General features: G+C 45.4%; 1 protein-coding gene across 1 annotated transcript; it reads right to left on the bottom strand.

Annotated features, from left to right (window-relative positions):
- Nucleotides 1-6848: 6848 nt before the first annotated feature.
- On the bottom strand, nt 6849-12034 carry LOC147982401 (cyclin-A2-1-like). The gene is made up of 12 exons (XM_087514380.1): nt 11593-12034; nt 10519-10827; nt 10112-10415; nt 9699-9805; nt 9416-9508; nt 8614-8747; nt 8335-8410; nt 8164-8240; nt 8041-8074; nt 7798-7947; nt 7580-7720; nt 6849-7444 (listed from the first exon to the last, which is right to left on the bottom strand). Exons 2-12 carry the CDS (start codon nt 10819-10821, stop codon nt 7340-7342), a joined length of 1524 nt encoding a protein of 507 aa, XP_087370506.1. The 5' UTR covers nt 10822-10827; nt 11593-12034; the 3' UTR covers nt 6849-7339.
- Nucleotides 12035-15525: the final 3491 nt, after the last annotated feature.

Below are 15525 nucleotides of genomic sequence, written 5' to 3'. Positions count from 1 at the left end.
GGATTATGGAACAAGGAGTGGAAATAGCCTAATCTTGGGGATGCCCATGGCACCCCCAAGATAATCTAAGGACACCTAAAAGCCAAAGCTTGGGGATGCCCCGGAAGGCATCCCCTCTTTCGTCTACTTCTATCGGTAACTTTACTTGGAGCTATATTTTTATTCACCACATGATATGTGTTTTGCTTGGACCGTCTTGTATGATTTGAGTCTTTGCCTTTTAGTTTACCACAATCATCCTTGCTGTACACACCTTTTGAGAGAGCTATACATGATTTGGAATTTGTTAGAATACTCTATGTGATTCGCTTATATCTTTTGAGTTATGTAATTTTGCTCTAGTACTTCACTTATATCTTTTAGAGCATGGTGGTGGATTTGTTTTATAGAAACTATTGATATATCATGCTTCACTTAGATTATTTTGAGAGTCTTAAAAAGCATGGTAATTTGCTTAAAATCCTAATGTGCTTGGTATACAAGATTAATAATAAAACTTTCTTATGAGTGTGTTGAATACTACGAGAAGTTTGATACTTGATAATTGTTTTGAGATATAAAGATGGTGATATTAAAGTTGTGCTAGTTGAGTAGTTGTGAATTTGAGAAATACTTGTGTTGAAGCTTGTGATTCCCGTAGCATGCACGCATGGTGAACCGTTATGTGATGAAGTCGGAGCATGATTTATTTATTGATTGTCTTCCTTATGAGTGGTGGCCGGGGACGAGCGACGGTCTTTTCCTACCAATCTATCCCCCAAGGAGCATGCGCGTAATACTTTGCTTTGATAACGTGTAGATTTTTGCAATAAGTATATGAGTTCTTTATGACTAATGTTGAGTCCATGGATTATACGCACTCTCACCCTTCCACCTTTGCTAGCCTCTCTAATACCGCGCATCTTTCGCCGGTATCATACACCCACCATATACCTTCCTCAAAACAACCACCATACCTACCTATTATGGCATTTCCATAGCCATTCCGAGATATATTGCCATGCAACTTTCCACCGTTCCACTCCATCATTGTCATATTGTTTAGCGTGATCATGTAGTTGACATCGTATTTGTGGCAAAGCTACCATTCATAATTCTTTCATACATGTCACTCTTGATTCATTGCATATCCCGGTACACCGCCGGAGGCATTCATATAGAGTCATATTTTGTTCTAAGTATCGAGTTGTAATAGTTGAGTTATAAAAAAAATAAAAGTGTGATGATCATCATTATTAGAGCATTGTCCTAGTGAGGAAAGAATGATGGAGACTATGATTCCCCCACAAGTCGGGATGAGACTCCGGATGAAAAATAAAAAAGAAAGAAATAAAAGAGGCCATAAAAAAGACCCAAATAAAAAAATGAGAGAAAAAGAGAGAAGGGACAATGTTACTATCCTTTTACCACACTTGTGCTTCAAAGTAGCACCATGATATTCATAGTAGAGAGTCTCTCATGTTATCACTTTCATATACTAGTGGGAATTTTTCATTATAGAACTTGGCTTGTATATTCCAATGATGGACTTCCTCAAAATGCCCTAGGTCTTCATGAGCAAGCAAGTTGGATGCACACCCACTTACTTTCTTTTTGAGATTTCATATACTTATAGCTCTAGTGTATCCGTTGCATGGCAATCCCTACTCACTCACATTGATATCTATTGATGGGCATCTCCATAGCCCGTTGATGCGCCTAGTTGATGTGAAACTATCTTCTCCCTTTTTGTCTTCTCCACAACCACCATTCTATTCCACCTATAGTGTTATATCCATGGCTCACGCTCATGTATTGCGTGAAGATTGAAAAAGTTAGAGAATGTCAAAAGTATGAAACAATTGCTTGGCTTGTCACCGGGGTTGTGCATGATTTAAATATTTTGTGTGGTGAAGATGGAGCATAGCCAGACTATATGATTTTGTAGGGATAACTTTCTTTGGCCATGTTATTTTGAGAAGACATAATTGCTTTGTTAGTATGCTTGAAGTATTATTATTTTTATGTCAATATTAAACTTTTGTCTTGAATCTTTCGGATCTGAATATTCATACCACAATTAAGAAGAATTACATTAAAATTATGCCAAGTAGCACTCCGCATCAAAAATTATGTTTTTATCATTTACCTACTTGAGGACGAGCAGGAATTAAGCTTGGGGATGCTTAGTACGTCTCCAACGTATCTATAATTTTTGATTGCTCCATGCTATATTATCTACTGTTTTGGACATTATTGGGCTTTATTATCCACTTTTATATTATTTTTGGGACTAACCTATTAACCGGAGGCCCAACCCAGAATTGATGTTTTTTGCATGGTTTAGCGTTTCGAAGACAAGGAATATCAAACGGAGTCCAAACGGAATGAAACCTTCGGGAACGTGATTTTCTCAACAAACAAGACCCGGGAGACTTGCACCCTACGTCAAGGCACAAAAGAGGACGCCACGAGGTAGGGGCGCGCCTACCTCCCCCAGGTGCGCCCTCCACCCTCGTGGGCCCCCTGTTGCTCCACCGACGTACTCCTTCCTCCTATATATACCTACGTACCCCCAAACGATCAGGGATGGAGCCAAAAACCTAATTCCATCGCCACAACTTTCTGTATCCACGAGATCCCATCTTAGGGCCTGTTCCGGAGCTCCGTCGGTGGGGGCATCGATCACGGAGGGCTTCTACATCAATACCATAGCCTCTCCGATGAAGTGTGAGTAGTTTACCTCAGACCTACGGGTCCATAGTTATTAGCTAGATGGCTTCTTCTCTCTTTTTGGATCTCAATACAATGTTCTCCCCCTCTCTTGTGGAGAACTATTCGATGTAATCTTCTTTTGCGGTGTGTTTGTTGAGACCGATGAATTGTGGGTTTATGATCAAGATTATCTATGAACATTATTTGAACCTCCTCTGAATTCTTTTATGTATGATTGGTTATCTTTGCAAGTCTCTTCGAATTATCAGTTTGGTTTGGCCTACTAGATTGATCTTTCTTGCAATGGGAGAAGTGCTTAGCTTTGGGTTCAATCTTGCGGTGTCCTTTCCCAGTGACACTAGGGGCAGCAAGGCACGTACTGTATTGTTGCCATCGAGGATAACAGATGGGGTTTTCATCATATTGCATGAGTCTATCCCTCTACATCATGTCATCTTGCTTAAGGCGTTACTCTGTTTTTAACTTAATACTCTAGATGCATGCTGGGTAGCGGTCGATGAGTGGAGTAATAGTAGTAGATGCAGGCAGGAGTCGGTCTACTTGTCTCGGACGTGATGCCTATATACATGATCATACCTAGATATTCTCATAACTATGCTCAATTCTGTCAATTGCTCAACAGTAATTTGTTCACCCACCGTAGAATACTTATGCTCTCGAGAGAAGCCACTAGTGAAACCTATGGCCCCCGGGGTCTATCTTCATCATATTAATCTCCTACTACTTAGTTATTTCCTTTGCTTTTTACTTTGCCTTTATTTTACTTTGCATCTTTATCACAAAAATACCAAAAATATTATCTTATCATATCTATCAGATCTCACTCTCGTAAGTGGCCGTGTAGGGATTGACAACCCCTATTCGCATTGGTTGCGAGGATTTATTTGTTTTGTGCAGGTATGAGGGACTTGCGCGTAGCCTCCTACTGGATTGATACCTTGGTTCTCAAAAACTGAGGGAAATGCTTACGCTACTTTGATGCATCATCGCTTCCTCTTCGGGGGAAACCAACGCAGTGCTCAAGAGGTAGCATGCTCCTCTGCCTTGTCATTCCCTACTCCGAGGGAAACCTCAGGTCTGTGCTCTTTCGGATCGGATGATGGCGGCGGGCCGCGTCGTTCCCCTCTTGTAGGCATCATTTTTGGAGTAGGGGTCAGCTGGGGGACCAGTGTTGATTTGACGGTGGTGGTGGTACGACCGGTTTGGGGTCGACGGCGGTTGTTCGGTGGTGTTCTTTGGGGTTTGGCGGCGGTGCCATTGGCATCATGGGACGGCCATCCGTTTTCCCACTCGCGAAGGTGTCTCACCCATGTTGTTGGCTTGCTCAAGACCCTCCCATGGCTGCCAATGTGTTGCGGTGAGCTCCGTGCTCTTGGTGATGTCTCGGTTCTTCTTTGCTCATTGATGGCGCAAGATGCCTCCCCAACTTGCTAATCATCCTGTTACCGTAGTCAAGGTTCGTGTTTAGTTGCACTCGTTGTTTATGGATGCTTCTGAGTTGTGTCGTGGTCTTGGTACGCACGCCAATTCGGTGCGTTAGGCTGCTTGCAAAATTCGAGTATTCTGATCCCTCGACAACACCCCACATCTACGAGTGTCTTTCATGGCGATGGTCTTTTGTCTACTAGCTTGGTGTGCCCTGTCTGGGTGTTGCTTGTACGGTTTTCGGCCCGGTTTCCCTCATAAACGGGGTCACTTTGTTTAGGTTTTCGATCTGGTTTCCCTTATAAACTGGATCAGCCAACGCTTAAGGGGAAACTCTTGGCTTGGCAGCTTTTGAGCAATATATTCAGATGGGGATTCCCCCCCCCTCGTTGACCGCTCAAAAAAAGCACATGCACCAGCATCACAACACACATGCGCAGCAGCAGCACAACACACATGTGCGCAACAGCAGCAGACACACACGCATACACGCGCGAGCTATGAATTGCCCAAAATCCTCCAAATTCGTCACCAGCAATGAGAATCCGACGTAGGCAAAGGGTCGCCGGAGTTGTGGGGTTGTTGGGGGTTCCATTTTTCTGGTCACCGGGGAGGCGGACGGTCGGCGGTGTGAGTTTTGACGGCGACAGACGGGAGGAAGAGACGTCGCACATGAGAGAGGAGAAGAAAATTAATAAAACTCGGAAGTGGCATAGGGCAAAAATAAAAGACTTTTTTTGTGAGAAAACTTTTGATCTATTCATCAACTGTCAAGGTAGTATAAAGAACACCAGAAGTAAAAATTACATTCAGATTCATAAACCACCTAACGATGACTACAAACACTGAGCGAGCCGAAGGCACGCCGTCGTCATCGCGCATCCCTCATCGGAGCCAGAAAAATATTGTTGTAGTAGATAGTCAGGAAGTTTTCGTACTAAGACCCAATAGGACCACACGAGAACATCAACCATCGTCGATGAATAAAAGCGTAGATTAGAAGGATCTAACCTGCAGAAACACATACGTAGACGAACAACGACCGGATCCAAGATGATCCACCGGAGATAAATGTCGATTGGATCCCACAAGAACCTTATTCCATCTTCAAAAACCCGTTGCAGCCTCGTCTTTTTTTAGCATGGCACAAACCCTAACAACTCAAAAAGGCACCTAAAAAATAAGCACCATAAGAGACGAGGCAGACAGGCAAAAAAATTAGGAAAAAGCTACCCTTCAGCCGACTGATGTATGTGTAGCGTCCGCCGCCTGCATAGCCGTTGGATAGTTCGGATGGAGCGCTCACGCTGTCACAAGCCCCGCGTAGTCATTTTTTTTGCAACAAGGGTCTTGTTTCAGAAGGTTCCTATAAGAAAGATCTTGTTTCAAAAGAAGAAGAAAATGGTTCAATGGTGAAGATTTTTTCCCGCGACATGGCTCTTGTTTCAGAAGGTTTTTGCAACAAGGGTTTTATTTCAAAAGTAAAAAAAAAGGTTCTCTCCAACAGAGGTCTTGTTTCATAAATATAACCCCAGCTGCAGACAGCGTTGGAGGCTGCAGTTGGAGGAGCGCTCAACTTTAGAGCGTGAGAGATCAGACACTGCAAGATGAGGCATGTTTCAGAAACATATCCCCGATTGCAGAAAACACCGGAGAAGCATCCGGCATGAGAGGTCCTCGCCATGGTGCTGGAGGAGAGGTGGCAGTTGCTCATGATGCTGGGGTGGAGGAGGGGTGGCAACTCCAACAACCGGAGGCACTCCATGGTCGAGGCGCTCGGACCATGGCGACACAGCAGCTACGCTCCAGCCTAGGGTGTGCGTGTCTTGGCCAGTTATTGTCTCGGCGGACCATTGCAACAAGGTCTTTGTTGCAAAGCTCTTGAGCGCAACAAGCTAGCTGTTGCAAAGGTCCTCGGCTGGCTGGGACGATAGATCGACGATTGTTTTAGGCGGCATCTGACGGTTGCTGAGGCGGCCGATCTAATCAACTGATCTTCCGGCGGACGCGTAGCAGTGCCTAAAAAATTAAGAGACTTGTGCTGCTTTTGGGAGGCAACTCCTAAAATTTTTACTCCTCTGAAGGTAAGGTTTGAGGGTTGGGCTAGGTGCAGTGGCTCTTAAATTTACTCCTCTAATTCTTAAAGTTTTTAAGAAATCAACTAACAACTAGAGATGCACTTAAATTTACTCCACTAATAAGGATTTCTACTGGATCAAGATGCTCTAACTGGGTTCAAAACTTCAAATCAAACATACCTTACAATACTACTGGCGTAACGTGGCTGCCACTCTGGCTTCATAGAGTATTGTTTAACCATGTGCCGTCACTTTGTGTCAGTTGACTGTTTGACCGTCATATTTAAATACTAGTGCATCTCATTGCTGAATAGACAATACTGCTCCCACGTGACATTCATTCAGCTCCCCTCATGTCTTCATTTTCCAAAATTACAAAAATCAGTTGCCTCTGAATTCCGATCCCCAAATTCTAAACCAGAGCGCTATTTCTACGGACTGAAAATGACTTCCATTTTATTTGCTCAACTGAAATGATTATTTCATACGGTTATTAAAGCTTATGGCATAAAGTCAACTACTTCCTCTGTCTCAAAACGTTCTTTTGACACTATAGGAACAACAGAGGGAGTACGAAAGATTGGCTCTTCACTGGCTTAGTTTCATCTCATCGCAAACAAAAGGAAACGATAAAGAAACAAACCCTTGTGTTCAGCATGATGTAGACAGTCAGGCTACATTTATGTTCATTTACAAACCAAGCAATAATGAATGTTCTTGTAACAACAGGTTACATCACATCACATCAACCATCCTGGACTCACTACAGTTGCTCTTCTAATCTCAAGAGCGAGCACTGCACTGCAATTGCACTCACTAAACTCTGGGAAACGCCTGCAAACCTACGCTAAATCAAGCGGAACTCACTCAGTTATCATACAGACAGACAGACAGGATCATCATCATCATACAATTACCAGCCCTAGGCATCCATCAGCAGCCTACACAGGAACTCAATCAACATTTATGTGAGCCATCGCCTACGACTGCACAACTCGAAAAAGGTCGGGAAAAATAACAGCACAACCAGATCGGAGGGAGAGAGAATGGTGGGAAGGGGATGCTACAAGATCTTGGAAAAAAATCAAGTTGTTGATCAGCAGGGGGCTGACGCTGCGCTGCTAGGAGTTGTTGATCAGCAGGGGGCTGGTGCCGTTAACTTGTCTATGGAAGAGGAAGAGCGACACAGGCATCGCCGGAGACAGCATGTTGGCTACACATTCAAACTGCAATGGGATGGGAAACACAAATTAGCTGTCAAGTGATTCTAAAACCGTATGAATGTATGGCTTGCACAGAAAAAGGATTCATGTGGTGTTCTGCTTACAGAACTCAAGCAGCAAGTGGTGATTGTGGCATACCTTTTCCTGCCGGTACTTCTCGCGTATAGCATTGAGGGGGGGACTTCCACTGGTGTTGCCCTGCTGCAGCTCCCATAGATCGCGTACGCATCCTTGAATATCGGAACTTTTGTATGAGGTGTAATGCTCGAGAGTACAGTTCTGCATGAGACATAACATATATTAGAGCAAATAGAACATGATGTACAGAGGTCTGCATCCAGAGTTCTCATACGAACCCATGGCAGGTCTGATTGGTCGAGTGTCCATCTTGCAAGGAACACTGCCGAGGCTGCCACCACCGAAGGGTGAAATTTCAGGAAACTGTAATCGGTCAAAGTCAACTCCGCGAGATAATTGCCCAGATAGCCCAAAGTTGCACAAGGAGCCTGCAAATGTAGTTTGGGAACTTAGTGATCATCAGACGCCAAACATACAAATTAAATGAAAACTGTGCTAATATGGTTGGATGCCAGTCTTACTTTTTGAGAAGCATGTGCTGCTCTAAGGAATCTCCTAATAAAATTTCAAGGAAACGCTTGTCAGTGATGTCATATTGGAAAAGAAATAAGATCTGTCTAGTCATCCTGTCCTGAGTAACTAACCTCAGAAACGTTTTGATTGTGGGAACAGAAAGATGAAACCCCAGATCATTAAGCACTTCGCACTCCATTTTCAGCACCTATGGAATCAGGATGATATCAATTATGGCAGATCAACAATGACATTTCACATGTGTAATTAACAATCCTTCAAACTTCACATGTAACAAGTACCTGATTTTTTGTATATGTGTTATCAGTTATGAAACAAAATTCTTCAACACGAGGCGCACAGATCTCTTCATATTTTCTGCAGAAGAAGGTAGATCTTTAAATGATTCTACTGACATATGTCACTGGCGCCAATGGCAGCACAAACAATAAACATAATTCATGCATTTGCCGCAAAGTAAGCTCCTTCAGCAACTAGGCAAACCTTTTCATGAGACATCTTCCTATCAATTTCAAAGCTTTTGATGTTAAAATATTAAAATCAAACAAATGTGAACTTACGAGGCAATCAGCATGCTAGTTATTCCAAGAAGTTGTAGTTTCTGTCTTTCAATATATTTCCGAGAAAGAAATTGGTCAATAAGATATACAGTGAGGTACAGTGTGTCTGGCACAAGTTTATATTCCTCAGAAACCTGCAAAGATGGAACTTCATAAGCTAAGAAGTCATGATTCATGAACAGTGAAGATTAAACTTGAACAGGGATCTTGATTTGCTGCAAAAGAAAATGCAGGTTTCCCATATGCATGTGAGAAATGTAGAGTACGTTTCTGGTGCTGAAGATCACTGTCATCGTATTCTGACTTCGTCACTATCACAGGGCCTCTGTGGTTTATGTGTTTATTTTCTATATATACATACAGCACATGTTACCACCACAGCACGAGTTTGACCATGTTGCATTTGGCTCAGTTCAGCAACTTATGTGGTGCAAAAAGAAAGGATGGACACCACTGATTCAAACTTCTCATATAAAATCCTCCATCACTAACACCAAATAGTTATGAGATTTGAAAGGGAAATGAATAACTACGTGGACAGGGATGTAAAGAATATTTATGTGATCTATTGAGTCCAACGAGGTCGGATGTGTAAACCTTGCACTCTATTCCTCTCTGAAATGAATGTGCAAAGTTCCTACCATCCGTAAAAAAAACACATTCACGTGTATTTAATTTTGCAAGTTATATACATCAATTTGTATGTAAAGTTGTGCAGTTAAGTGACAATGATGATGTTCAGTCTCAAAAACATGGTTGGACTATTTATGCATAAATTTAATCAGAAGCAATATATACAAACCTCAACAAGCCAATCAATCAGGATTCCTCGCATGCCCTTCGTGATATCCCTTTGCAAAGTCTCCATGTAATTTGATTTAGGTCTCCTTATAAGCTGGGGAGTAACATGAGCATATAAGATGGAAGCTGAAATGCTTTCAGAAAATAATTATAGTGAAGGAAACACAAACATCCAAAACTGAAATTCTTCCCAGCTTAATAAGGCATGTAACATATGAGGAATTTAAAAGTCTGCCTAAACAGTAGAAGAAGCTCTTCCCTTCTACAACAGAATATAAACATACCTCTGCAGCCATCAGGTTTCTGTATATTTCTGCAGCATAGGAAGCACACATTTGTGGATTGCCATTATCTTTGTCAATGTCTATAACGTTTAAGCCAACATAGTCCCCTGGAACAAAGATAAAGATTCTTTAGATGCTGCCCAACAAAACAGAATACATAAATACCTGCAAGTTTCTCAGGAATGCTCAGTGGACAAAATATTTAGAATATGCTTTTTTGTTTTAAGTTTTGTGGCCACAGAAAGACCATAAAGATTCAAGAATATACTCAGGATACGACCAGACTGCCAGCAAAGAAGTGCAACATTACAAGCAAAGAGAAGCTCCGAACAGTTTCTCAAACTTCTAAGTTCTAACCTATCTTTAAGTCCATATGCTAAACGGTAGAGAGAGAGAAATGCAACTTAACTAACCAGTGTTTGAGTCAGCAGTTTCAGATTTATCTCTTGTGTTTCTTCCCTGAAAGAATGGCTCATGAACACCACTCTCCCTGTTCCGTGCAATATTCCATAATGACAACGACCCCTTGTTTTCGAGCAGAGCGGTGGGCTCCTCTTTTGGTGGCAAAAGCTCTGCCTTCTGAGTTTCTTCCACGTTATGAGAATCATTCACAACAAATGAAGTTCCACTAACAGTAGGAAGAGGTGGCTTAGGGGCCTTCTTTGCGCACTGCTTGTTTTTGCTTCCATTTCGCCCTACCTTTTGTGTGGGCCTTGACTGGAACAAAGGAAATACATTCTAAATTAGCTGACATCAGGAAAAGGTAATCATCAAAAAATCATACTAGGATACTGTAATAATATGTGGAACATCTTGGTACCTGTAGCTTAGTCACAGCAGTGACATTTCTGAACGAGTTTGCACAGCTTATGTTTGTCACATCCTTGAGCGCTGCTCGCCTTTTAGGAGGTGGAGCTGAAGTTAGAGCACTTGCACAAGTGTTCTCATCCGAAGCTCCCCGTTTCGCCTTTCCTTTAGTCACCGGTTTTCGTTCAGTTCTGACAGGTACCGGTGCTGGGTGAGGCACTCCAAATCTTCCGCGATTAGCAGCTTGAGCTCGTGTTACACGGCCGTTGGGAGCTTGGCAAGCAATAAGGACTGCATTATCCTTCCTTGCAGCCATTTAAGCCTGAATGGGTGAAAATGAAAATAGCATTATGGATTCATGCACTGAGCAAACAATATAGCAAGAAGTAGCACTGCAAAACTGAAAGGGGAATAAGACTAGGGTCTAGGATGTGCGTGAAACATCATGCAACACTCTGTCTTAAATAAACAAGTGAAGGTACAAGTTTACATTGGGACACATCATTTCAACAAAATTACTTTCTGGTGTTGCATCCATGGACAAAATAATGAAAACCCATATTCATGAAACCCAGTTCACAAGATGCACGACTCGAATTATATCTAAGTATATGAATACAGGTGACGTTGTTCTTTTTGAAATTGTGGAAAAGGTAGTTCTTTCTGGTTCTGGATAAGCTTAATGCCCTGGATTGCATTTTGTTTCCACTACCACATGTCTTGCAATAAGAAAATCATGTTGACCGCGTAGAAGAAATGTGCATCTATAATTTGATAGATCCCCAAATCATGTCCTTCAGGTAAGTGAAAAAAATGCAGAAAGGGCAGCCGCCATCAAACTTAATACATAGCCAGCACTAAAGCGCATCCAAATAATTAAAATGTGGGTGGGGATGAGCAGCACGAGGATGGCAGCCTCGTTCGGCGACGAGGAGCAGGGGGGAGGGGGCCGGCGGCGGGTCGGCCCCAGTTCTTGAAAAAAAGAAAACCCAAATCCTTTTCTTGGAAACAAGAAAGCCCAAATTCGGCGACCACGGCGCGCAAGGAAGGATAGCATCTATGGGGGATGAGTGGAGAAAGAACTCACCGGGCTCGGGAGGGCGGGGCGAGAGGAGTCGCCGCCGGCGTCGATCTGCCGAGGCCCGAGAGGAACGACCAAGAAAAGACTGTACCGCCGTCGATCTGGCGGCGAGGGGGGATGCGCCGGCAGGCGGCCCTGGGGGAGGCTGGCCGCCGTCGCTGGAGCCGTTCGCCGAGAGCGTGACGGGGAGCAGGGGGCGCCGGCTTCTTGGCTCGGAAAGGGCGGGCGGGCTCTAGGGTTTAGGAGGGGGGGAATGCGGCGGCGGGGAACCAACCCTAGCGGCGCCCGTCCAGATCTACGCGGACGAGGCTCCCCCGCGTCGGCTGGATCCGGATGGGGCGGCTGCGGCGGAGGCGGCGACCACCGAGCTTTCGGGGTTTGAAGTTTGAAGGGGGGAGGCGGGATGATTTGGGGCGGCCGTAGAAGAAGAGGACAAGGAGGGGAGGGGAGGGGAGGGGAGGAGGGGACGACGCTCCTCCTCTCGTGGGTTCAATCCCTTTGGCAGGCCTGGCCCTACCCAAGCCCACCGTGAGTGAGATTCAACTGCTCACACTTTTTTTCCCTCGCCTTGGTCGGTCGGTCCCCCCCTCGGCCTTCGGCGTCCCCCTGTGTGCCCGAAGGCGGGAGGAAACCCTCGTGTTAGGTTTGTGCACGAGAAAGGGAGGCGCGGCACGGGATGGTAGTCTCGTGGCCCTATTTCGGTTCTTGTGCGGCCACACACTAGGAATCACGTGATGTTTGCACCTGGGATTAACAGCTTCGGATCTCGAACGCTTCGGTCCTTCGTGGTGGTGGTGGTGGCGGTGGAGATGCTGGCATCAAGTGAGTTCCGGTCTGGCATCAAGTGAATACCTTTTATCACAAGACTTGGCAACAATAGATAGATACACATTGCAAAGCTGCACATCATTGTTATCACAAGAGATTCAAATACCAGGAGATTTTATTCACGTTGTACATCAAATTCCTTTATACAAAAGAAAGCTTCATAAAGTGCATCACCTATCCTATCTTGACTTAAGGAGAAAATTCTGAAGGAAAATGAACAGGCTATCTACTATCCTAAACTATTTGACTTGAGTTCCTCATTGTTTGGTCTCGTTGAGTGAAACAACTTCTCTCTCAAAACAAGCTCGCGCCCCGGCTTTATAGATAAAGCAACAAATAAAGTACACGGTCGAATAATACAAAGTGGAGAGGTAGCCTTCTTACACAGCAGATCCTGGGATAATGGGAACACGATTACACTACCGAAAGAGGACACGGGAAGTCAGAGTACAACGCCACACCACACCCTAGCACACCTAGTCTCCACGGCAAACGCCCTCAAGAGGGAGAACGGCGACGAGCATCGCCGCTGCCGAGTCCATGGGTCTTCACCCGGCGCCTTGGCACAGAGAGGAGAACCAGAACGACGTCTTCAAGAAGATAGCGGCGCCCGTTGGGCGTCGGCGGCGCCAAAGCGCAGAGCTTTCGGTTGGCAGCTCACCCGTGCCATCACGATGACACCAGGTCATGTGTGGCGAGTTCCAACTCCCTGGATCTGGGCAACGCCTATGTCAATGACATGAAACGTGTCTGAGCCACCAACTGCTACCCCTTGCCGCCCACACGACCAAAAGGGTAAGCCACCACCACTGCCATGAGGCCCGCCGGAGAGCCAAGCATGGGGTCCACCATCCGGGGCCGCCACCCCCGCATCCCTTCCCCAAGACACCACCACCCGACCACCTCACAACACACCAACCACATCAGGAAGAGTAGAAGGCCTTGCTTTCACTCCTAGCCCGGCATCAGTCTCTGGATCTGGGTCCACACCTCCACAGTAGGAGGCGTCGACACCTGCATCCCCAGCTAGTCCCAGTGAACCATGGGGACATGATCCTAAGACTGCCGACAGCCCTCGTATAGGCCTTGGAGAGCCAGCACAATGACTAATATGTGGCCATCGATGATGATCCGTAGGCCGATGTGACTTCGTCAGGACCACCACCACTGCCCACCGCACCCGCGAAGACACCCCTCATGTGCACATCCCAGGAGGAGCCCGGCCTCACCTACCCGAGGAACAAGCCCCGATCTGCCTCGGGCCCAGATCTGACCTGCCCGAGCACAAACCCTAGAAGAAGATGAGATTGTTGTGCACGCAGCCACACCAGCCCCGCACGCTGCCGGCACCGGCCAAGGAGAAGGGAAGACACCAGGACACCACCCTGCGCCGCCAGCTGGACCACGGCCACCGCGTCGCCATCGCCACTACTAGCCCGCACCCCCCAAACCGTCCCATCCCATGAGCAAACCAAGCACAGGAGGGGAACCACCATCGTCACGAGCTGCTGCGACGTCCCCGTAGGTGCAGAGCACCACCAAGTCGTGGCCACCACCGCCGAGACCCAGCACAGCAGCCACCGGCCCATACCGTCGTGGCCCGCTCCACCTGCCGGCCAAATCCGACCACCGCAGTGCAAGCGAGCACCACCGGCCATGCAACCCCTCACACCGTAGTTGCACCCCCGCGTGGCTTCCACGACGGTGAGCCATCGTGCTGCGGCACCCTACGCGAGCACTGCACCCAGGCCCAAGGGAACCGGCCCGTGCCGCCCTGTCGTGCATGAGGAGGAGGACGCCCCGCCGGCGCCGGCGGCGGTCGGGTTTCCACTAGTAGAAAAATGGCTTTACGTGAGCCACATTAGCCTCGGTTTGTAAACAGATCGGTACCGATGTGACCATTAGTGCTGGTTCCAATGGCTAGGGGGGCGGGAATCATTAGTCCCGGTTCGTGTTGAACCTCTAGTACCACTGGCACATTTAGTCCCGGTTCGTGTCACAAACCGGGACTAGAGATGCACCTTTAGTCTCGGTTTGTATAACCAACCGGGACTAAAGATGCTCCTATATAAACTCTTCATCGAGCTCGAGCTCTCTATTCTTCCCCTTTCCTCTCCTCTCCGTTCTTCCCCTTTTGCTCGAGCTCATCCTCCATTTTTGCAAAAAATTGTCAAGATTTGAAGGCACCCCATCCATCCAAGTGTTCACAAAGGTTAGCAACTTTTTTCCTTTCATCTCTCATTGCTAGATTATCTCTTGCAATGCTCTGTAAGTATAGTGATTTGTGGGTTTTAGTTTGGGAGTATTTATATGTGGTAGTTTATTTGATTTATATGCAATTTGAGCTCAAGTTAACTTCTTAGTTTGCATGTGTAGGTGTGGTTTACTTAGTGCCTTCCCGTCCCCATCCTAACCACCGTCGATCGCCCGCACCGTCCCGTCACCGGTACCACCTTGGTGAGCCTCTTGTTCTTATCCTTTTTATATAAAAAAACATGTTTGTGTGATTTAGATAGTTACTTGTATAATTTTCTTACCCGTACATTGTTTGTTATACATAGTGGCATGGTTTTGATATCCGTCCCCGTCGGCCCTCGTCCATTTTATGATTCGGATGTGGTATATTCTCTTCTATAAGTATTTGTTGCATTTCGTGTTTATGACAAATTATGCCCATCAAGTTGACATAGATATTTTTATTAGGAGGTATGTGAACCGAAAAATCCAACCAACCCTCTTGTCGAGAGGTTAAATTTAGTTGAAAAAGAAAACAATTACTTGAAGAAAAAATTGAAAAGAATTGAGGAGGAGAAGATGGAATTGGAGTTGCGTGTTGCCGATGTCGTCGATGATCACAAGATCAAGATGGATGCAATGCGCTTGAAGATTAGAAAGATTAGAAAAAATATGTCATTGATAGTGAGGCTTGGTATCATTATGCTGTTGGATCAACCTTAGTTGCGATCTTGATCACATTTGTTGTTGCATTTAAATGCTTTAGCTAGAGAGTTTGTATGTTGTTTTATGAGAATAGGTGTGTATGAACTTGTATTAATTTGGTCTTTTCGGTGTTGTGTAATGAAGATGAGTCGGCAATGGATGTATGATGAC

The sequence above is a fragment of the Triticum urartu genome, chromosome 3A (genome assembly GCF_056163025.1).
Source record: "Triticum urartu cultivar PI428250 chromosome 3A, HENAU_Tu73, whole genome shotgun sequence".
Taxonomy (NCBI): domain Eukaryota; kingdom Viridiplantae; phylum Streptophyta; class Magnoliopsida; order Poales; family Poaceae; genus Triticum; species Triticum urartu.
This window is presented reverse-complemented; position numbering and strand designations above follow the sequence as displayed.

What these genes read in the sequence shown, in the direction of transcription:
- LOC147982401 (XM_087514380.1), bottom strand. Translation starts at nt 10,821, where the DNA reads ATGGCTGCAAGGAAGGATAATGCAGTCCTTATTGCTTGCCAAGCTCCC. An exon ending in CTGCTGTGACTAAGCTACAG is followed by an intron (nt 10,416 to 10,518) that starts GTACCAAGATGT and finishes CCTTTGTTCCAG; the next exon opens with TCAAGGCCCACACAAAAGGT. An exon ending in ACTAGCATGCTGATTGCCTC is followed by an intron (nt 8,411 to 8,613) that starts GTAAGTTCACAT and finishes CTTCTTCTGCAG; the next exon opens with AAAATATGAAGAGATCTGTG.